Source organism: Hevea brasiliensis, chromosome 4 (assembly GCF_030052815.1).
Source record: "Hevea brasiliensis isolate MT/VB/25A 57/8 chromosome 4, ASM3005281v1, whole genome shotgun sequence".
NCBI lineage: Eukaryota > Viridiplantae > Streptophyta > Magnoliopsida > Malpighiales > Euphorbiaceae > Hevea > Hevea brasiliensis.
The window spans coordinates 110,240,655-110,252,570 of NC_079496.1; the positions used below are offsets into that span (position 1 = coordinate 110,240,655).

The window sequence follows — 11,916 nt, forward strand, 5'->3', positions numbered from 1 at the left end:
ACCATTCATACTCGTAGAGTAGTGATTACTGAATGTAGTATTTCAAGGGTGCAGTGTCTTGATAATTAGCTGATGCCGGCTAAAAGCAACCAATATTATCATCAAAGAGGAGGGAGAGGTGGGGAAGAGGAAGCTTCACCAATTTCGGACAAATGGAAACTGCATCTAAACAGAGACCAAGTCCTTTTGTCGCCGTCGCGAATATCATGCAATAGGACGTATCTATTTCGTTTGTTTTCATATTTTTAATGTGGAGTTGGTAATATTTTTATTTGTAGTTTATAATAAACTATCCTTAAACATCAATTATTTAGTCAACTCGATGTACATTTGGAAAATCCAAGTCCCAAATGTCAACACGAAGGTTGAATTAATGAGTTGTTCACAGAACTTTCGACAAGCACATGCCTACAAAATTTACAATTCTTAGCCTATACTATAAAATCTAAGCTTGTAATCAATAGTGTGCATCATGGTGTAAGAAAAATTATATGTTTATCAACAAAATTGAAGGAGAAACAAGAAATTTTTAAAGCAGATGGATGCTGCAGCTTCCAAATCCTTCAAGAGCTATAGTAAGTTAGATGAACAAACCGAGGAAGCATTTCGCCAGAGAAGCCGTAAACGTTTCATTATCATTGCCGTCTCTTCCGTCGTGTTGCTCGTAATCATTGTTGGTGCGTTAGTAGGCACGTTAGCGCCAATGAACAACAAATCGAAAGATGGAAATTTGCCTTCTCCAACCGAGTCCAATATTAGAGCTATGTGCAACGTTACAAGGTACCCTGACTCCTGCTATTCGAGCATGTCTTCTGCCCTTAGATCCTCCTCCAATGTTACCGATCCTCATAATCCTGAACCGCACGAATTGTTTTTGTTGTCTCTAAAGGTCGCACTCAATGAGGTCATAAGCCTCTCTTCTTTGCCTCAAAGGATCATTTCCTCTCAAATGTATAGCAACGAGACTAATGATCCTCTAGTGCAGTCTGCATTGCATGCGTGCGAGATCCTCTTTGCGGACGCCATTGATTACATCGAGGAATCCATATCATCCATTCAAGTGGGCCAGGAAGACAAGGGCATGTTGGTCACCTCGAAAATTGACGACGTCAGGACTTGGCTAAGCACAGCCATAACGGATCAGGAAACGTGCATAGATGGGTTTAAGGATACAGGGAAGCGCCTGATCTTAACAGATGAAGTGAGATATGCTATGACGAACTCCACAAGATTCACGAGTAACAGCTTGGCGATTGCTTCCAACTTATTGACCATTCTTGATAATCTCTACCTACCAATTCATCGCAAGCTTTTAAGGGTACCTGATGAGCATGGCCATGTTGACGATGGATTTCCCACGTGGGTTCACATCAGGGACAGAAGACTGCTCCTGGAGGAGAAACCCAAACCCAATCTAACAGTAGCATGGGATGGAAGTGGAGATTTTAAGAGCATAAGCGAGGCAGTGGAATCCATTCCTAAGAGGAGCAAGTCAAGAATTGTTATTTACGTAAAAGAGGGTTTATATTTGGGGAATGTGACAGTAAGCAAGGATTATTGGAATGTCATGATTTATGGTGATGGAATGAATAAAACCATTGTCTCCGCCAGCCAAAACGTCGTGGATGGCGTCTCCACCTTCCTCTCCGGCACATGCAGTAAGTCTTTTGTCTATATCTTCTTCCATCGGCTTGAATCTTGACAGGCAACCATTAAATGAATGTTGTTAGCTCTCTTTTTACAGTGATTCCACAACATGAATCAATAACTGCAATAAATAAGTTGCTAAAAAAAAAGAATAAATAAAATTGAAAAAGATAAAATATATAAAAATTATGTAATAAATTAGAAAGTGTATCACATCATTACACGAGCTCTTTTTGTATAGTTGCTGCTGGGAGAGGGTTCATTGCAAAAGACATGGGCTTCCAGAACACAGCAGGCCCACAGAAAGAACAAGCAGTAGCGCTGCGTTCATCGTCAGACCAATCCATCTTCTATCGTTGCTCCTTTGACGCATTCCAGGACACCCTCTACACTCATTCAAATCGCCAATTCTACCGCGATTGCCAAATTTCAGGGACTGTAGACTTCATCTTTGGAAATGCGGCAGTGGTTTTTCAAAACTGTAGCATACAACCAAGGCAACCAATGCCACGCCAATTCAATACCATCACTGCCCAAAGCAAGTCTGACCCAAATCAAAACACAGGCATGTCAATCCAAGGGTGTCGAATGAATCCCTTCGACAACCTGACAGCTCCCACATATCTTGGAAGGCCCTGGAAGGACTATGCCACTACTGTGATTATGCAATCTTACATCGGAGGCTTCTTAGACCCCGCGGGATGGGCTTCCTGGGAAGCAAATGTTAGTACTGTTTTCTATGCTGAGTTTCAAAATTTTGGACCTGGGTCATTGACAGATAGAAGAGTGGGATGGCCTGGTGTTAGGCCCAATATTACTTCTGAAGAGGCAGAGAAATTCACAGTGGAGGTTTTTCTTCATGGAAGCCAGTGGCTACCACAAGCCCATATAATATTTGACGGGACATTGTGAAAAAGAGAGAGATGCATATTTTCCCTGAATTATTGGTGTTTACATTGCTCATCATATTCTTATTGCAAATGAATTACTAGAAGAGCACAAATACATTTTACAGAATCACAATCTACAAACATGCAAATCACCAGCAACGGAACTTCTTTCAGATTATAATGAATTTGTAGGCAAAAAAAATTACACAAATCTACAAATCTGCAATATCATCTTGCCACCACAAATGACAATCTAAACAAATCTGCAAATCTATACGGTCGCATTTGACATAATTACATAAATCTACCAGGTGAGGCGGCGATGATTTGAACAAAGGCATGAGTTGAGTCTGTCATAGTCGCAGAGGCGATGACCCATGGCCATGTGTTGTCTGTCACAGAGTCGAGATGGGAGCTATGGAGGGACATGCAAAATTGGATAAGAGGGGATGAGCAATTGGATAAGAGGGGATGAGCAATTGGACAAGAGGGTATGAGCCAGCCACGCACCAAGAACCGAATCGAGAGGAATTGGAGAAGAAGGGGTGGTAGCGAGGGTGAGGGATTTTATCGGCAACGAAGTAGGAGGAGGAAGAGGGAGGGGAAAGGATAATAAGAAAAAGAAGGGAGGGAAACGAAAAGAAAAGGAAGAAGAGGAGGAAAAAGATGATGATCACATGAAGCCCACACACGGTAAACAGAGGGACCTTCGATAATTAAGCTAAAAAATATGGAAATGATAAAGCATCAAGAGTATGCTTGCTGTTGCTTATTGTAACTTGCAATGTATATTGGTGTTGTTGTCCCACTGCTAGATTTTTTTTCCCCTTCAAAGATAGAATTATCATTAATGAAAATGAAAATACATGCTAAGTCCAAATTATAAGAGCTAACTAAATAGACTAAATTATTGAAGTCTAACTCAAATACATATTTAATTCATGCCTAACCAAAGCGTTTTAGGCCTAACACAGTAATCCAAACCACAAAATCAAATCATAATTATGGCAAAAGAAAGACAGCAGCTATTATTTTCGCTATCACCATTATCACTATCATTGCCTTTTCCATTTCCATAAGCAATCATTGGGATCAAAACACAGGGAAGCACAAGGGGTTCAAACATTACCAAAATCGCAAGCGCAAAAAAAAAAAAGTACAAGGCAAATCCAAGATGTGCTAGAACCAAAATATGGAAACCTAATCAGGGGTGTGCCAGCAAATGATCCCACATAGGTGGCAAGCAAGCTCTACAACTGTCCAAGACTTAAAGAGTCAGCCACTTTAGATACATGTAAAAGCTCTTGAGTCATCGCCCACCCAAGATCAACCTCCAAGAAACCAACATCAAAAGCCCTTCCCATTAACACCACTATTCGGCATTGTTCTTAGCACCAACACTAGTGAGACAAACACAAATAGAAAACAACAAACACAATAAAAAGCTCTGCAAGGTTGCACCAAAGCCCTTTCCGATGAGAATCAAACCTACGTGCAGAGAACCCAGAAGCAACAACCATAAAGCTACAGTTGCCTCAACAAACCTCTTCGATTCTCCTCAACAAGCCTCAAAAGATCTTATACTTGAATGCTTTTTAGCAACAGCAACAATGCTTTTTAGCAACGGCAACAAGTGTGAGTTGGAGTTGATGAGCAAAACTGTGACATCCTCATTTTAGATAGTTTATACATTATATTGTTTTGGTGACTAAGACAGTTAGAATGTCTGAAACTATACGTAAACTAGAGTAAGGAGTCATAAATAATTTAAATAATGACAAGAAAAATTAAGGAAAAATTTAAGTAATGAAATGCACTAAGGTTAAATGAGCCGTAGCTCCGGCGATGGGTAACCCTAACGGGAAGCGGCTGTGAAGACAGTTGCCGACCCTAAACCTGAGGGGAAATCCTGTAAAATAATTTTGGGGACTCTAATAAAGGATTATAGAGGCTTAGATGGCAATAAAATGCCAAGGAAATGCTAAGAAAATTTTATAAATCAGTACAAACAATTTTAGTTCAATAAGTAAAATGAAGGGCATTTTGGTCATTTCACCTTCAGAGATGATTTTTGACTAACTTGTCCATTTAAGTAAGTCAGATCCATGTCCAAAAATATGAATAAATATTGCTAAAAATTTAATTAAAAATGAGTGAAAGAAAGAAGAAAAAGAAACAAAATAAAATGAAATTAAAATCATAATTATGACATCATGCACATGTAAAGATGATGCAATTAAAAATCCTTAACCAATTAGAGTTAGACAAATACATTTAAAAAGGATAAAAGAAATTGAAAGAGACCAAAATTTGGTCATCTTCTTCCATTTATCCAAAGTTAGCCGAACCACCTTCATGGTTGTCCACCATAGCTATTCTTTGCAAACTTTCATTCACATGCTTCCTCACCATATTAGCTCAAGATCCCAACACTAAAATGAATCCTTGGACCTAGAGGAAGTGTTTGGCAGCCAAGAGAGTACAAGAAAAGTGAAGTTTGGTTGAGAGAAAATTCTGCCGTACTAAGGTTAGTGCTAAACCCTTGTTTTTTCTTCTTCTAATGGTGAAAACAAAGTGATATACAATAGAATTTTATGATAAATAATGAATTTGATGGATGTATGCTAGACATGAATTTCGGCCAGCTTGTGTAGGAGTAGGAATTGAAGTGTTTTATTGCAAATAAACTTGAGAATTTGCTTAAGTATGATGATAAGTAAGCTTCGTACACTTAATTGGTATGTGTTGTGTGAATATTAAATTTGGAGCTAGGGTTTTGAGGAGAAAATTGGGGATTTTTTCAATTGATGTTGAATTGGTGTTCTAATGGTCAAGTAGTGACCATTTGGTATGGTTTGACCATAAAATGGAAGTGATTGTGGCATTGGATTATGGATTGGTGGTGCTGCCCTCTTGCTGGAAATTATGGACTTAGAGTCCAATGGGTTTGGGCAGCTATAAATTGACTTGTGTAGCTTCAATTGATGTAAGGCTAATTGGAGATGAAACTAGGGACATAATGTCATATTTTTTATGAAGAGACCCTGCCCAGAAAACTAACTTAGGTGACCTAAAAATTGCCTAAATATGAGTAACCAAAATCTGGACCTGGAAAAATGATCATATGAACAGTGATTATTCAAATGGCCATAACTTTGTGTAGAGAGGTCCAAATGACCTAATTCTTGAACTCATAGAAAGCTTAGACATAGGAGAACAACTTTTATGAGGAATAGAAATTCAAATTCTGACCATAACCTATTCATATTGCTAACCAAAATTAGCTCATCAAATCTGGCAGAACCAGAAATTGCCCAGAAATACTGGACAATGACCAATCCAGCTAGTTATGTTAAAAATACCATAACTTGAGCTACAAAACTCCAAATAGAGTGATTCAAAAAGGAAATTAAAGTAGAGACATTAAGGAACAACTTTGATGAATAAGGTTTAGTCAAATTCTCACTGTAGATAGGTTCAATGGAACAGTAAACTTAGATGACCAAAACTAAAATTTTAGAAATGCATCTAGGGAACTTTGAATTGCAATTGGCAAGTAATGCCAACAAATTTATAATCCAAAATGTGGTATGACCAAGTATTAAAAATTTGTATATCTATTATTTATGAAAAGTCAACATTTTAAATGAATAGTAATGTGAATAATAGCCACTAAATCATGTGAAATGGTATAATAAACTAGAAAAGTTATTGTAATTGTTAAGTATGGGATATGATTGGTAACTTATGATTTTTGAATTTAATTTGAGTGACCCTAAAACATAGGAAAATAATTCATATGAAAAATCTTAGGCTAACATATGACTGTAACATGTCCAAATGGTTGGACAAAGTTGGGATTTCCAAAATCTGCCTGGCTCTGAAATTAGAAGGAGACAATGAACCAGTTATAGTTATTTGACCATAATTGGAGTTTCGAAACTTTAATTGACATAATTCAAAATAATATGAATAATTAAGATGAAGATCTAGAACTTTATTTTAGGTATCTGGAACCAATTCTAAGCCTAAGAACTTAGAATTGTATGACAAAGAAAATAGAAAATCTTGAAAATAGTAGACTTACAGGGTTCAGCACCCTGGACAGTCATTAATCAATTGACTATAACTAGAGTTATACTACTTCAAAGTAAATGATTAAAAAGGGAAATTTAAGTTAATCGAAAATCCATAAAATATTCATGGATTACTTGGAATATGAATGATAATTTATATAAATATTGTAATGAATAAATGAATCATATGAATGTATGAATGGGACATTAGTTCTTATTATTGGAGAAAGGAAGAATGTTTTGAGTACAATGGTATGAGAAACAATTGACGTGAATTGTGATCAATATAGATAATATAATGAATGTATAAATTACATAGAAATGTGATTTGGAAATTAAGTTTCCATCATAACTAGAATTAAAATGCTATAAGATATAAATAGAAAATATAATGAAATAATAAAACATATTAACACTTAATGGTACTAATGTGCCCATGTATTGCCTAGACATGTGTGTCAGATTGGATAGATTGGCATGCCAACAGGGGATTTGATTTAGCAGTACTGCGTAAGGCTTTATGTCTGTATTTATGGCTTTATGCCTGCATTCATGGCTTGTATGCCCGATTATTTGTTACCATGACTTTTTAGCTATATTGATTGCATACGTGGTTGACGTTTTGTGTATTCACGTCCCATGGTATGACAGCCCGAGGCACTGTGGTGTCCTGTGTCAGCTATATTGATTGCATATGTAGTTGACGTTTTGCATCCCATAGTATGATGGCCCGAGACACCATGGTGTCCAGTGCCAAGGACTCGCTTATGCAATTTAGTCAGCCTATCATAGGTTACTTGGGCAGTGAAATAAGTTAAGAATATTACAAATTAAATAAAAGATGAGAAAGATCTAAAATGAATTAGATTAGTTCTAAAAATTTATTTATTATGAAATGATCCAAAATATATAAAAAATGTTACTTAAAGCAATGTAAAGGCTAGAAAAATAAGTACAACTTAAACAAATGCATCTTCCATAATAGTATAAACATAAATTCGATATTTTACTTATGAATTAAGCACTTCCAAAGAACAACAAAAATGACAAAAGATATTAAATGTTAAAAATTTCATATGAAATCAAATAATTTCTGAGTATACAAATTATGCTCTATTTTTATTTTATTTGTATATATTATTTTCTTGTTATATTATTACACTACTAAGCAGAAATGTTTAGCGCGATGGATTGTTTCCTCGTGTAGGTACTGAAGATAAAGCCCAGTGGATATTAGACTGGGATTTTGAAGTCTAGATCTGCAGAAGTGTCCAAGGTTGTTACCTGCTCAGCAATGCATATAAATAGGGCCCATATAGGTCATACTAATATATTTTGTATTTTATAAATAGTTATCATATTGTAATGTAATATAAGTTGTGAAAATATATTTAATATGTATGTGATGTAAATTAATAAATTAACTCTTTCATATGTAATTAATTTGTATATCTTGTAAATTATGAATTTATGTAATTAGTATGTAAATAATGTAAATAAATGAAATTTGAGAATTTTTATACATGAATTGGGCATGAATGAAAATATATGGAAATGAATATGGGAATTGAAATACATATATGATATTTGAAATGATGAGATAATTATGATGAGTATGGATGAGATCTTTATTGCAAAATATTATTGAAAAATTTCAAACAGGTAAATAGTAAAATACGCCAACTGATAATAAAATAGGAAAAACTCCATCGGTTTCTCCTTTAGAAATATAATTTATTTTTAAAATATAATGAGAATAAATTATTAAAAGAATAAAGTAAGATAAGATAGGGTGCTCTGGCACCGAGTGTGACATGCCTTGCTCGGCTACACTATAGACGGGTGAGGGGTGTTACAAAAATAATGGATATAATAAGCACTAGAATTCTCCTTCAAAATCAAACTTTTAAGGCCATTAAATTCACCTCACATATTACTAGCTCCATCATAGCCTTGACCTCTCAAACTAGATATACTCAAGCTATAAGTAGAGAGCAAAGACTTAATACCTATTTTAAGAGATGCTGCACTTGTGTTTTGGACATGCACAAAACCAATAAATCTTTCAATGATACATCCAAATCCATTAACATATCATATGACAACTCCCATTTGCTCTTTAACTGATACATCTCAACATTCATCAACTAAAATAGAGAACAAATCATCTCCCAAGTCTGTAATGATAGCCTTTGTTATCTCAGTTGTAGTTGCATTAATGATATCTCTTTGAATATTAGGAAATGTGAGTTCAAGATTGTCAGGAGCATTCTTCAATACAACATTATTAATTTCTTCATTACATAAAGCTAAAAATTTTAACAGTTCAAGAAAATTTCCTTGATTTAATAAATTTTCAGACTCATCATTCTCCCGAAAAGCAAATCCTTGTATCAAGAGATAACGAAGACATATAATTGATGTATTTAACCTACAACGATACTCAATTTTTGATTGTTCTGAAAAAGAAACTTCAATGTATTGAGCTTGGTTTATCGAATCTTCACAAGCTAACCGACATTTATTATGATCATTATTATGGTCTCCTACATGTTCTCTCAATCTTTCTTTCTTTCGCCAAGTAGTAAAACCTTCAGATACAAAAGCATCATGACCTCTTTTACTGCACCCAGTTGCAAAGAGATAACAATATAAACAATATGCAACATCTTTTTCAATACTATATTCAAACCAACTACCAAATTTATCAAACCAAGATGCAATAAATCTCTGCTTTCAAGTTCCATCTACCTTTTGAGGAAATTTATAATGGCTTGGTTGACATGGACCTTTAAGTAAGCAAGCTCTACGTACCTGATTCCTACTATCAGGTGGATAGCTCGTTATATTAGGTCGCAGTCTTGGATCAAAAAGAATGTTTTCTATATCGACCTTAACTTCCTCAATAATCACTTGCTTAGGTGCTGCTGGTTGAACAGATTGATTGATTGATGATGATGATTTTGTAGTGTTTGATTTTCTTTTAAAAAATTGCTCCATATCTATAAAAATAAAAAACAGTCAATATTTATATAAAATTGAGATAACAGTATCAATACAACTATGAAATAAATTTTATCAAATAAAATATATAAAAGATTTATATAGAAAAGAGATAATAATATCAATGAATACAATGAGTAATTTTTATTATTAAACTAAAGGACAATAAAATTTTACAATTTTTACATTTCTTTTATAGTAAAGATTACAAGATTGGACATACATTATAATTTATAAATAATTAATGAAATATCTAGTTAAGTCTTATAATTTCTTTGATATATTCATTTTCAATGTATACTTTTTTTGTTAATTAAATTTTGATTACAATTTAAAACTTCAAATTCATATTCCATCTAATATTTTCTATAAAACAATGGCAAATAATATTAATACATCTATTTATCTATGCATGTCTATTTTTAAGTATCAACTCATAACAAAATAATGAATGAAATGGTAGATTTTCTAATGCATTATTATTAATTTTTTTAATTGCAAATTGCTTGGAAAAAAGGGAATTGCCCAACTGAATTTCATTAGATGGATTTAATTGCCTAACTAGAATTGTCAAACAATAATTAATTAACCAAGAGATAATAATAATAATAATAATAATAATAATAATAATAATAATAATAATAATAATAATAATAATAATAATAATAATAATAATAATAATAATAATAATAATAATTATTATTATTATTATTATTATTATTATTATTATTATTATTATTATTATTATTATATCAAATCCATTTTCAGATTTGCTATCTATCATTCTATGGCCTCCTTCTTTGATTGATTATACACAAATATATATATATATATATATGAAGTAGAAAAGGAAAAAAAAAGATTTTATAAAAAAAAGACAAAAATTAAACTAATAAAAATAAAAATTATAGAGTTAAAGTGAATTTTGGAGTGAGTACTTACATATAGAGCTAGCCAAATAATCCAAGAAATTGAAGAGTTGAAAGAAGGAAGGGATGAGGTGAGGTAAATGAGTGAAATTGCAGGAAAAAAATGGTTTCTCTTTGTCGGCAGTGTTGTGAAAGTGGGAATGAGAGAGAGATGCAGCTGGTTTAAAAAAAATTTAGGTTTAGAAAGTGAAAATCTCATTATACCCTCAAAATTTTCCAAAATTTCAGGGGTGCAGTGCCCTCCTTGGCCCTACACTGGCTTCGTCAGTGATTTTATATAATATGTGAAATCTACATATTTATATATTAAACTTATAATAAAGTAAATCTCGATAAGTTTCTCCTTTTTTTATATTTGTTAATATAAACAGGGGATATTTTACCCAGAAGGGTGATTAACACACTCTTTCAGAGATTTACCCTTATAATAGCAAACAATGTTTTTTTTTTTTTCGCTGAATGTGTTCATGCTATGTTAATTTTTCTTTGTTTTATTTTTAATAATATTTTTGCTAAAAAAAAAAAAACGCTATTGCCCGACACAAAACAGATTTCTCATAAAGGGGAGAACTGTTTTTTTATTATATTGATAACTAAGTTCCTCAGGAGCCTTCAAATTTTGGAGATGAGGTAAGCTAAGACTTCATTTGTATTTAATATTTAGAACAACGTATTTGTATTTTTCTCTTCGTTTAAAACCCTAATCTCTGCAGGCCTTGGCAACGTTTAACAAGAAATTTCGTCTCTATGTATTTAGAATGGATCTTGATTCATTTTAATAAGTACAAACCTGTTTGTAACTTCCTGTAATTGTCTACATGATTCAAGGGCAACAAATAACATTAATGCTTACCAAAAAGCTAACACCCAAACAAACAGAAGACATCATTCCATTTAAAACAAAACCTAACTGTTTCAACTTAAATCCTGGCCACATTGTAGATATTAGATATTCAATTTTCAATTTCACCCTTGTAATTATTGGAATATTTAATTTAATTAACTTTAATTTTTTATTTAAACTAATTCAGAAGTTTCAATTTAAATTTAATTTAGTTTAAAAATTAAAATTTTTAAATTAAATTTCTTGATTTAGATAAAAAAAATTAAAAAGTTTAATTTATCGATGTTTGACTTAAATTTCTTGAATTCTTGATTTAGCCCAAATTAACAAACTTACTTTTTTATTTTCTTAATTTTTATATTAAATTGAGCTTAAATTAAAACTTATATCTTAATTTGTACAAACAGTTGAAAATAGTTAAGTTGAAGATACTAATAAGTACAGGCCAGGTAACTGAGCATTAATGCTTTATAAATAATCCCTCTTGTTTGCCAACTTCCCTTGAAAAACACACATAGGAAAAGATT

General features: G+C 33.0%; 1 protein-coding gene across 1 annotated transcript; it reads left to right on the top strand.

The window, feature by feature from the left end:
• Window positions 1-352: 352 nt before the first annotated feature.
• LOC110662962 (pectinesterase 3) lies at window positions 353-3,217 on the top strand. Its single transcript, XM_021822143.2, has 2 exons — window positions 353-1,658; window positions 1,889-3,217. The coding sequence occupies exons 1-2, from the start codon at window positions 539-541 to the stop codon at window positions 2,557-2,559; spliced, it is 1,791 nt and encodes a 596-aa protein (XP_021677835.2). The 5' UTR covers window positions 353-538; the 3' UTR covers window positions 2,560-3,217.
• Window positions 3,218-11,916: the final 8,699 nt, after the last annotated feature.